The 12,679-nt window shown below is 40.3% G+C and overlaps 1 protein-coding gene across 3 annotated transcripts in view; it reads left to right on the plus strand.

Annotated features, from left to right (window-relative positions):
• Positions 1-12,679, plus strand: part of hbp1 (HMG-box transcription factor 1) — a 64,133-nt gene that overhangs the window by 48,721 nt on the left and 2,733 nt on the right. For all 3 annotated transcript variants that reach the window (XM_068059083.1, XM_068059084.1, XM_068059085.1), the window contains 2 exons: positions 990-1,319; positions 9,372-9,513. In XM_068059083.1, coding sequence (XP_067915184.1) covers positions 990-1,319; positions 9,372-9,513 — 472 coding nt within the window. The remainder of the gene's footprint in view (positions 1-989; positions 1,320-9,371; positions 9,514-12,679) is intronic.

Consider the following 12,679-nt stretch of genomic DNA (forward strand, 5'->3'; position numbering starts at 1 on the left):
CATGCATGACCCTGCTCATAGTACTGTATAAATGGTGCCAGCACTACACTGGCAGTACAAGTGTAACTGCCATAAATGTTAGTTAAATTCTGTTGTATCAGAAAATTTCCTTGATTGAATTATTGCTATTTCAATATAAAAGAAATGGTAAGAAAATGTTAAAATTAATCATTATTCTTCGTAAGAATTTTTTTCGAGGTATACTAACGGTAAGACCCTTTTAAAGTTTATTTCAAGTTCAGTGTAACTGTTCTGGCGCTACAGAATGCTAATCACAACTTATTAGACCAACATAAAATAGAATTCCATCTGAGTTTCCCTACTAATAGTTGCAGTTATCCTGAAATCCATAATGCAACTTTTTCATTCCGTCTTATTTTATTTCCCCTGATACTCTTGCACCCTCCCATAATTTAATGCCTGATTCTGTAGCTGAGAGAACAAGCAGGTTACACGCAGTGCTGCACAATTGCAAGGTGGTGCTCAAGAGGGTAACTTAGTTGCAGGGTGGGGAGGGAATAAGTGGAACAGGGTGCACAAATGTGAGATTTCCAATGAGAGAGAATTAGAGTTGGTTGGAATGTAAGAATTTCCATGCAGTGCAGGCTGAGGAACTCGGCATGCGAAACTGAGGTGCTACAGCACCATCAATGGTGGGAATGTGTTGTTCCAGTATGACCAGTTTACATGAACTATTCTATTACTGATGTGGACGCAGGAATGTATAATGGGGAAAAGTTGACTTAAAGGTGAGAAAATTGTAAAGACAAAAAAGAGAGATTTGTTCGAAAGGAGGTACGTGCAGATACAAGATTTTTATATGCAGTTATTTAAGCCAATTCAGCCTATGCATGACAAGCCAGTAGGAAATTCCCTAGTACATGCCTACGTTTCAAGTCAGACGTTCTACTTTAATGCAGCTAGCTTTTTTTTGGAAATAATTAATTGTAAATTTAGTAAAACTGTTATTACTTTGCACTGTCTTACAGCTATGATTTTACACCATTGGATTCCTCTGCTGTTTATGTACTGAGTAGTATGGCTCGCCAGCGTCGTGCTTCCCTGACAAGTGGAAGTGCCAGCAGTCCAGACTGTGAGAAATCAGAATGGATCACAGGCTCTGTGCCTTCTGGATCACCACACCTGCCTTGTAGTTCTTATAATAAATCCAATAAAAGTCTAACCTCAGGGACTGCAAGCACATTGAGCACCACTTCTCCAACAAATAACAAATGCAAGAGACCAATGAATGCATTCATGCTCTTTGCCAAAAAGTATAGGGTTGAATACACTCAGATGTACCCAGGAAAGGATAACAGGTTGGTAATAAGTAGATTTTATTTATAACACTTGTAGATTTTATAAAATACAGTAGAATAGTCTCAAGCAATTACGTTGCATTAATTGTTTGTTGCATGTCTACAAAGCACTGCCTATTCTTTTTTGTACCCAGATAGATTTTTGCTATAGCAATCTGTTCGTTTATTGTGTTTGTGGGGGGAAACAGAGGATTGCTGTAGCTCTCCCAGTTATATTTTTACTTTTCATAGTTAACTTCCTAAGATATTTTTGAGATAACAGTTTAAAAAAGAACTAGTCAGAAAAAACTAGTATTATAGAGGATTGTATTTTTAAATTCCTGACTGCATTCCTTGTTATAGTGAGGAAAGTGGTTGTGTGCCTCTTCTTTTCTATGTGTCTTCCTAAATCCTTCTGTTGCTCTTTTCTCTCATTTTCTCCCCTTTCAAAACATGCCCCAACTACATCAAGTTTTCTTAAAGGGCCTGGCAAGGATGGCGCTGTTGGGGAAGTCATCCTGCCACGTCACATTGCACCAGTATTGTTCTTCTGAATCTACCACTGGCATATACCAAGATGTTCGGCTCTTTTAGGATTGGGTAACCTACACAGTGGCTTTCATGTCTACAGAGTTTGCAACTTCAGTGCTCAGATCCATGAAGAGTTGCTGCCTTCTATTCTTGTGCATTATCCAGTTCTGCTTCATTGACTTTCAGTGTTAAAGCTTAGGCATTGAAGTGGCATATAAATGATTGCACCACTGCAATCTAAAATGGTGAATGCTATTAAGGGACTACTTAATATTGATAACGAGTGTGTTAGCTTCAATGTGTTGGATAATTGCATCTTGTTAGTATTGCTTGGATCTGCCGATGCTGTGTCAGCCCACACATGCCATGAATATATCAGAAGTACTTGGTGACTCGATCAAGATCTTGGGGCCAATTGACTTTGATGAGATGCCAGTTGTTGAATGTCAGTATTGAACCGTGGTCACATCTCTTGCCTATTTATCATTGAGTGTAAATGCAGGAAGAATTTGATGCTTATTGAGCAGTACATGCATAAAAATTCTGTCCTGGAGCCTTTGCATGTATTTGTATTCATAGGTATTTAGTTTCAGACTATCATGGGCTATCCTCCTAATGGTGTGGCTTGTGGTTCATAATCTTGTAATTTGTGGGGAAACCCAATTGGAACAATTCAGACTCCTGCTATGACTGGCACCTCAAGAAAACTGGAATCAAGACATTTTGAGACTGCTCCAGCGAATGATCAGATGAACATTTATCTATTTTAGACATGAAACAGTTGAGTAATTTATTCTAGGCAAGACCATTGGTCCATCTAGCCTGTCCATTTATTATCTTTTTTTGTTTGATTTCTATATAACATCATTTATAAAAATTTTTTTTAGAAATCATGAATTTCTTCTGGTGCCAGGATGTTGTCTGTTTACTTTTTGAGAACTCGAGAGCAGATGTATAGTAGTTTTTTGTTTTGTGGGTCACCTATGCATGGATCATGGAGCCTTGAAAGATGCATATAAAGTATAATCCAGGTCCATTAATGTGGACATGTCTCAATTTGCTGATGTGAATGTTTCTTCGGTATTCTATCTTTAGGATTTATCGGCCAATCAGTCAACAGCACTAAGTAGAGTCCTTTTCATATCTAAAGGGCCATAAAATTCTGACTGGTCAAGCCAGTAAATAAATTTAAGCACAGTAGGACCGAGTTGCCAGGACTTGGGTGAGCTGTACTGCTAGAATTTGGCACCCTCTGCCCCTTTGGGTATCTCAAAGCATGGCTGAAAGAGTGGTGTGGGAAGAAGGGGTTTCGATTAGAATTAGAATTAGAATATTACAGCGCAGTACAGGCCCTTCGGCCCTCGATGTTGCGCCGATCATCTGACCTACACTATTCCATTTACATCCATATGTCTATCCAATGACCACTTAAATGCCCTTAAAGTTGGCGAGTCTACTACTGTTGCAGGCAGGGCGTTCCACGCCCCTACTACCCTCTGCGTAAAGAAACTACCTCTGACATCTGTCCTATATCTTTCACCCCGCAACTTAAAGCTATGTCCCCTCGTGTTTGCCATCCTCATCCGAGGAAAAAGACTCTCACTATCCACCCTATCTAACCCTCTGATTATCTTGTATGTCTCTATTAAGTCACCTCTCCTCCTCCTTCTCTCTAACGAAAACAACCCCAAGTCCCTCAGCCTTTCCTCGTAAGACCTTCCTTCCATACCAGGCAACATCCTAGTAAATCTCCTCTGCACCCTTTCCAAAGCTTCGACATCCTTCCTATAATGCGGTGACCAGAACTGCACGCAATACTCCAGGTGCGGCCTCACCAGAGTTTTGGCATCAGTACTCTGGGAAGCGGGAGCTATTCTCTTGGGATGGGCTTCATTTGAATCAGTCTGGAACCAGTGTCCTGGCCAATTGAATGAATAACTAGGGCTGTGGACAGGACTTTAAACTAACAGAGGTGGGGAGGGTGTGGGTAAAGGGAAATTTAGAAATCCAAAGAGAGAGGTCAGGGCATTGGAGCAGGATAGTGATGTGGGTAACTCCCAACAGAATGGGACAGGAAGTGACATAGAGTGTTTCATAAAAATTGTACAGCGGCAAATAAGGTCATTGCAGGGAATAGAGGTAAAAAAATGAAATTAAAGTTCCTTTTTCTGAATGCACGAAGCATTTGTAATTAGATGAATTAGTGGCACGAATAGCAGTAAATGATTTCGATCTTAATTGCCGTTACCAAGACATAGTTACAAGGAGATCCAGGTTGGGAAATGAATATTCCAGGCTACACAATATTTCAGAGAGACAGACAGCACGCCAGAGGAGGAGGGGTAGCATAAGGAAATTAGTAAGAAGCAATCTGGCCTCAGTGGAAATTAGGAATAGCAGGAGTCTGAAAACACTGGTGGAAGTAGTTTACAGGCTCCCTAACAGTAGTTATGTTATTGGATAGAACATTAAATGGGAGATTATTGGAGCATTTAAAAAAATAAGTAATGTATTAATTGTAGGGACTTTAATCTGCATGTAGACTGGGACAATAAAATTGGCAACAGAAGATGAATTTGTAGAGTGCTTTTTTGACAATTTCTTGGAGCAATATGTTGTAGAACCGACTCGGGATAAAGCTATCTTAGATCTCGTGTTGTGTAATGAAGCAGGGTTATTAAGCAATGTCATAGTAAAAGATCCACTGGGAAATAGTGATCATGATACCATTGAATTTCATGTTAAGTTTGAAAGTGACACATTTCAATCACACAAGAATCTTAAACAAAGCCAATTGCGAAGGTATGAGGGGAGAACTGGCTAAGGTTAATTGTGTAAATTAACAGTGGGAAACATTTAAAGAAACCATTCAAAGGGTTCAACAAAAGTACATTAAGGAGTGAGGTAGCATGGCAGAGAGGTTTTGTGAAAGAATTCCAGAGAGCAGAAGCAAGGTGAGTGAAAAATCACTGTGGTGGAGTGCCTGGGAGCAAGCAATAGGCCTGAGATAAAGGAGTGAATTTTCATATAGTTGTAGAAGATTGCTTTGATAAGGTGGAGTGAAGGAATTTAAAACAAGTATAAAGATTTTGAAGTCACTCTGCAGGTTCACCGAGCAAGGGTGGAACTTGACATGGATGGGTTTGTGGGACTTTGTATGGGGGAGGAGTTGTGTTATAGGGTTCTAAATTAACTGGACTTTATGAATGGTGCTTAAAACCTATTCTATTTCTAACCTTTACCAGTTCTGATGAAAGGTCACTGACCTGAAACGGTAACTCTGTTTCTCTCTCCACAGATGCTGCCAGACCTGCTGAGTATTTCCAGCACTTTCTGTTTTTATTTGTGAATGGTGAGCCAGGAAGGCTGGCAAGGAGAGCATTTAAAAATCAATTCTTTCGGCATCAAAGCACAGATTAAGGTTTTGACATTAGAGATCTAGTACTCTTCATTGCATTAAATTAAGTTTATCAGCTTCTTGGTTCTAAAGGTTTACCTGGAATTTTTGTTTTCCATTGGAGGTGACAACAGAGCAAAAAGATGCAGGGACTTGAAAAATCCGTGTTATCCTGAGAAAATCTGAAACACTGAATCTCTTTGTGTTAGTAATAGGAAACATGTAACCAGCATGGTTGGAAAGACTCAATGGTGAGGAAAGATTCTTATAGGATGCAGTAAAAGGAGGTTGTGTGATTTTCAGCTGAATTGTTTGAAAAGGAGCAGTATCTTTCGGATTTTATCTGTTTGCAAAATGTAACTTCTCTATAATATGTAAGCTTTGTCTTTGTTTGAAAAATTGTGACTATACAGGAGTAGTTGAATGTCTTCTTTGTAAGAGATTCAACAAGTCATTCTACTTTCCATGGAGGCTGGCTTTCAGGTCTGCACTTAACTGGAGATGCTAAAGATTGAGTGTGCAAGTTTTATTTTAGGACTTATTGATTAAAATAGTATGAGTTACTGGATCTCTCTTTTAAAAAAAAATCAACTGATTTAACTCGATATTAACTTTTAGAAACAGGTCTTCAGATTGCATATGTAATCACTGAAGGGCATTATTGGTGAATTTTCGGGTCTGAATAAAAACTCTAGCAGGCCTCCATGTGAGGGAAAATGATTCGCTAAATTAAAGTTCTATCTTACAGGATAGACATTCTTCACATTTTTAAGTTAAGAAAGAACTTGCAGCTATATAGTGTCTTTCATGACCTCAGGACGTCCCAAAGCATTCTACAACTAGTTAAGTACTTTTGAAGTGTAGTCACTGTTATAGTGTAGGGAACGTGACAGCCAATTTGCACACAACATGGTCCCACAAACAGTAGTGAAATAAGTAACCCGATCTTCTGTTAAATATGTTGGTTAAGGCATAAATGTTGTCCAGGAACAGTGAAAGAACTCCCCTGCTGTTTTTCAAATAGTGGCATCTTTTGCTTGCACCTGATGGGTTATAATTGAAATAAAGGAACAATGGGGAAGCAACAAAAAAATAGGATGAATGTGCATAGAAATTTGTTGTGGCAGTTTTTACTCTGTCATTTATTTTTCTCTCAAGTGGTAATAATTGCATCTTTTTACATCTGGGGAATAAAGTAATACACAATGCTAATTTTTTAATTGTAAGTCAGTAAATACATACCATATTGTTCTTTCTCCACATGTGGAAACCACGAACAGAGTGTGCATGTCAAATTGTTATGATGTTGTGAAAAGCGTTACTCCAAGTAGCACTTTACTCTTTGTCATATAAATCTGCAGAACTTGTCCCAGTTTCTCAATTCCCAGCTAAAGGTTCTTTGCTCTTTGCATTCGACTTCTCATCACCAAACCCTTTTTCAACAGAAATAGGACAGATGAGACGATGTATCAGATATGCTGTGAGCTAATCCTGACTGGGGTTCTCCCTAGTTCGAAACCAATAAAGCGGGAATAAACAAATGAACATCATGTAAGGGGCTGAGAGACAATTTTACATATTACAGGCATAGAATTTACTGCACAAAAACAGGCCATTCAGCCCAACAGGTCTTTGTTGGTGTTTGTGCTCTGCAATTTTGCTCTTAGAGTATGGCCTATGATCATACAGTACATCCTTTGGGGCTAACTTTGCAATTAAAACAAAAACCTCCATAATAGTAGCAGTTTATCTTTACCAGCATCTACTATAAACTTCAAATGCTGTGAAAAACACAATTGTCAATGCACGATTACTCATGTTCACAGTAGTACAAACCACCCAAGCATTGTATTACAACTTGCCCAATTTGCCTTGGGTTTGTGAAACATAACTGCAAGTAACAGCTGTACCATGTTTCCTCATATTGTTTACAAAATGATAGAAAAGCGCAGTAAATGTAAGAAATCTAGATATACCCAGTTTAGTATTGCGAGAATACTGGAAACACTCAGGAGGTCATGTAGCATTTGTGGAGAGAGGAAGGTAGGATTTATGTTTCAGGTTGATGATTTCACATCACCCAGTTTGGTGGTGTTGAGCACACGTGTGCATTGGTTGGTGCTGAAGAAACACCAGCTTAGAGGGTGTTTTTTATTCTTCAAATGATGTGCACTTTACAGCAACCATAATTCCACTCAGCTTTCCCTGTCAGTTATAGACACTTAGTTTTTAGGAGTGGGGGGTGTTAGTGTTAAGGATAATTTCAGACCAAAATGGTGAATATATTTGAGTTTTTTTCATACATGACTTCGAAGATAGCTTTAAGTTGAGGGGTGATAGATATAGGACAGATGTCAGAGTTTCTTTACTCAGAGAGTAGTAGGGGCGTGGAACGCCCTGCCTGCAACAGTAGTAGACTCGCCAACTTTAAGGGCATTTAAGTGGTCATTGGATAGACATATGGATGAAAATGGAATAGTGTAGGTCAGATGGTTTCACAGGTCGGCGCAACATCGAGGGCCGAAGGGCCTGTACTGCGCTGTAATGTTCTAATTCTAAATTACTGAAGTAGGAAACCACATGCTGCATCATCTGTCTGTATCTTGCTTAGCATGTGATTCCCTCAGAAAGCATCAAGCTGACTTGTGCTCCTATGATGTGTGCAGAATGCATGTAATTCAAAGAATGAAGAACCTTCCCAAATAGGTAATCTGCCTTGATATAAACTCAGTAGTTCAAACATACGACACTTATGGCTTCTAACTTGCTTATATTACAAGCAGGTCAGACTAGACCTATCCAGTTTTTGAACCTATTATATGAAACTTCCAACATATTTATTGCCATACCACTAGAGGTCATTACAGAGCCATTTTTGCATTCTGTATAGCTACTGCTTTAATAGTTGTGGCATTGTAACTTACTGTTGAGGCTATTTTTTAACTTGTATTGTTGTAGTATTGAACAATTCCAATACTGCAATTGTTGAACAGAAGCCGGAAAAAATATTTGGCCGTTAGGTTGTAAGCAAATAATGGATACCAGACCTATTGGAATGTTAGTGTTCAGATGACTTAAGCAATGAGAATGAAGATTGATTTGAAATGATTGACTTCTGCACTTTGGATTTGCAGTGGCCTTGTATTCACCCTTGGTTATCTGTTCCTTTTAATAAATACTGTTGTGGTGTTTATTTTGAATTAAGGGATATAATCATCTTTCAGTTACTATGCTGCTATGGTGAGCAGTTTCTTTGAAGATGACTTTCACAAAAACTGTTAATGCATTGTGATAGATTAGTAAATGCAAATTATCTACTCTACCGGTTTATTTCTTGGTAATCGGTTATAGAGTGCCACTTAAACTAACAGTAATGATGCCAGCATTTGGGAACAGGACTGTTGTGTTTTTCCACCATGTGATGGGAGGATAAATGTAATAACAGTTAATTAAAATGGGATGAGCTTATTGCCCTATGTTCTGGACCTAAAAATGCTTTTGTTCTTGGATCAACTGGACTTCCCCAATGATTTTCCATTGATCTTTCCTTGGCATAGTTTCTGCCAGGCTGCAGGGTGGAACTCTGATCCTCAAACTGATTTGTATTGATGGCAGTTATAGACCTTAGGTGATTGGATGTCAAGGCATAGATTACTGCAGGGTGAGATTGGTCCTGTCCCAGTTTCCCAGCTGAGATGATATGCCGTGGAGCGGTATAGTATTCATTTAACCAGAATTAAAACACGTTTAAAAAGAACACAGCAAAATGAGTTAAAATGTCAACAGTTGATGGATTTAGAATGTGTTCTTCAGGTTGGAAATCATTGTTTTTAACTGTGCAGTTACTGTGCTCAATATACAATAATCTTAAAGATGTCAAACTCAGAACTTGTAAAAGTGTATCTTTTTGGCCGTTAAGGAAAATACTACTTGCCCAACTAAAATTAAGAGCCACGATGTAATCCATGTGGTAGGGCATAAAGAATTATTTACATGAATATAGTTATTCACTGGAATATTGATAGTTTTGTGGTAATAGAAACTGGTATGATCAGATTTTGTGTTTAATCAGAAACATATTATAAATTAGGTATTTGTTGAATGTTATATCTTGGTCCAGTGATACACTTGTGTATATATTGCAGGGCCATCAGTGTAATTTTAGGTGACAAGTGGAAAATGATGAAAAATGAAGAGAGGAGAATTTATACATTGGAAGCCAAGGCTCTGGCAGAGGAACAAAAACGCCTTAATCCAGACTGCTGGAAAAGGAAACGAAGCAATTCTGTGAGTGTCTAGAACAGTCTGTGTGTCCTAATTTTTAATGTTCTGTTTTACTTGTATTACTTTGTTTCACAATGGTAAGCAATAATATCTGGAATTCTTGGAGATAATGGTAGGAAAAGGTGTAACCAGAATAATGGTTAGCATCCAGAGTGAGATCTTGATTGCTAAAGTACAGAAGTTAGTTGGGAATCTTCAAGTTGCCACTGAAGTCATTTTTGGAGATATATAAGGTGATCAAGCTATATCAGTTTAATTCATCACAACTGATGTTTAATTTTGAATACTTGTTTTCTGGTGGGAGGGGGCGGGGGAAGGTGGTTCATCTCAACTAACTTCATCTGACAAGATTTCCTTTTGAGAATTGAAAAGTCAAACATCCTAGAACCTAAACATTTGGACTGCTAATCATATGCATAAATGGGTCTGTTCATGGCACTGTTGTGAAAATTTTGGATCTTCAGCGTGAAGAAACAGTTTCCACAAAAGGGAGATGGGATCTTACTCTTCTTTCCCCTCATAACTTTTCTCATGGTAAGGGGAGAACTTTTAAAATTTAAGCTTATTCATTATTTTCCTAGGTCTTGCAACAACTATAGTTAGTCTTGCATCGGAGCAGGAGTAGACCATACGGCCAGTTGAACCTGCTCCACCATTCAGTATGATTAAGAGTGATATTGGGCTTCAACTTCACTTTACCGCCTGCTCCCCATATCACTTGATTCCCTGAGAGACCAAAAATCTATCTCTGCCTTAAATATATTCAATGATGGCGCATCCACAACCCTCTGGGGTAGTGAAGAAACTCTTCTGCATCACAGTCCTAAGTGATCAGTCCATATCCTGAAACTGTGTCCCCTTTTACCAGATTCCCCAGCCAGGGGAAACAAGCTCTCAGTATCGACCCTGTCGAGCCCCTTCATAATCTTGAATGTTTCAATGAGATCATCTCTCATTCTTTGAAACGCCCGAGAATATAGAGCCAATTTACTCAGCCTCTCATTATAGGACAACCCTCTCATCCCAAAGACCCATCTAGTAAACCTTCCCTCCAATGCAAGTTTCCTTAAATATAGAGACCAAAACTGCATGCAGTACTCCAGGTGTTGTCTCACCAAAGCCCCGTACAATTGTAGCAAAACTTCTTTATTCTTGGACTCCAGTCCCCTTGCAATAAAGAGCAACATGCCATTTGCTTTCCCAATTACTTGCAGTACCTGCATGCTAATGTTTTGTGTTCTTTGTATGAGTATACCCAAGTCTCTGAACATCAGCATTTATAAGTTTCATGCCTTTAAAAAAAAAAAAAAAAATTCTGCTTTTCTGTTCCTATGCCCAGGGTGAATAATCGCATACTTCACCACATTATACTTCATCTGCCACCTTGTTGTCCACTCACTTAACCTGTCTATATCTCTTCACAGTCGGTTTGTGGCCTCTTCACAGCTTGCATTCCCACCTAGCTTTGTATCGTCAGCAAACTTGGATACATTACTCTGTCTCTTCGTCTAAGTCATTAATATAGATTGTACAAAGTTGAGGCCCCAGCACTGATCCTTTCGACACTCCATCATTCACAGCCTGCCAACTTGAAAATATCCTATTTATCCCTACCCTCTGCATCCTGTCTGTTAGCCAATCCTCTACGTATGCTCATATATCACCCCAACTCCATCACCTCTTGTCTTGTGTATAAACCTTTTGTGTGGCACCTTATCGAATGCCTTTTGGAATTAAAAGTATACATCTACTCTTTTCCCTTTACCCTACTGGTTACATCCTCAAAAAACTTAAATTTATCAAACAGAATTTCCCTTTGGTAATACCATGCTGATTTGTTCTAATCATACTATGCTTTTCTAGGTGCATTGTTAAGACTTCCTTAATAATAGATTCCAGCACTTTCGCCACAACTGATGTCAGGCTAACTGGCCTATAGTTCCCTGTTCCCTCTCCCCCTCCCTCTCTGTGTGTCTCTCTCCCCCTCCCCCTCTTTGTGTCTCTCTCCCCCTCCCCCTCTTTGTGTCTCTCTCCCCCTCCCCCTCTTTGTGTCTCTCTCCCCCTCCCCCTCTCCCTCTTTGTGTCTCTCTCCCCCTCCCCCTCTTTGTGTCTCTCTTCCCCCTCCCCCTCTTTGTGTCTCTCTTCCCCCTCCCCCTCTTTGTGTCTCTCTCCCCCTCCCCCTCTCTGTGTCTCTCTTCCCCCTCCCCCTCTCTGTCTCTCTCTCCCGCTCCCTCACTGTGTCTCTCTCCCCCTCCCCCTCTTTCTCTCTCTCTCTCTCCCCCTCCCTCTCTGTGTCTCTCTCTCCCTCCCCTCCCCCTCTTTGTGTCTCTCTCCCCCTCCCCCTCTCCCTCTTTGTGTCTCTCTCCCCCTCCCCCTCTTTGTGTCTCTCTTCCCCCTCCCCCTCTTTGTGTCTCTCTCCCCCTCCCCCTCTCTGTGTCTCTCTTCCCCCTCCCCCTCTCTGTCTCTCTCTCCCGCTCCCTCACTGTGTCTCTCTCCCCCCACCCCCTCTCTCTCTCTCCTGCCCCAGTCGTCTTCTCTTTCTCTTCTCCGCCACCCCCCCCCCCGGCCATCGTCTTCTCCTACCCCCACCCCACCCTCTTCTCCCCCTCTTCTCCCCCTCTCCCATGATTCCGTAAGTTTTAAGGTACTTGTGGATAAGGATAAGAGTAATCCTCGGGTGAAGGTGCTAAATTGGGGGAAGGTTAATTGTAACAATATTAAGCAAGAACTGGAGAATTTAGATTGGGGGCGGCTGTTTGAGGGTAAATCAACATTTGGGAGTCTTTCAAACGTCAGTTGATTAGAATCCAGGACCGGCATGTACCTGTGAGGAAGAAGGAGAAGTTTGGCAAGTTTCAAGAACCTTGGATAACGAGGGATATTGTGAGCCTAGTCAAAAAGATAAAGGAAGCATTCGTAAGGGCTAGAAGGCTGGGAACAGACGAAGCCCTTGAGGAATATCAAGAAAGTAGGAAGGAACTTAAGCAAGTTGTCAGGAGGGCTAAAAGGGGTCATGAAAAGTCATTGGCAAACAGGATTAAGAAGAATCCAAAGGCTTTTTCTACGTATATAAAGAGCAAGAGGGTAGCCAGGGAAAGGGTTGATCCACTCAAGGACAGAGGAGGGAATCTATGTGGGGCGCCAGAGGAAATGGGCGAGGTACGAAATG

This window comes from Heterodontus francisci, chromosome 27 (genome assembly GCF_036365525.1).
Source record: "Heterodontus francisci isolate sHetFra1 chromosome 27, sHetFra1.hap1, whole genome shotgun sequence".
Taxonomy (NCBI): domain Eukaryota; kingdom Metazoa; phylum Chordata; class Chondrichthyes; order Heterodontiformes; family Heterodontidae; genus Heterodontus; species Heterodontus francisci.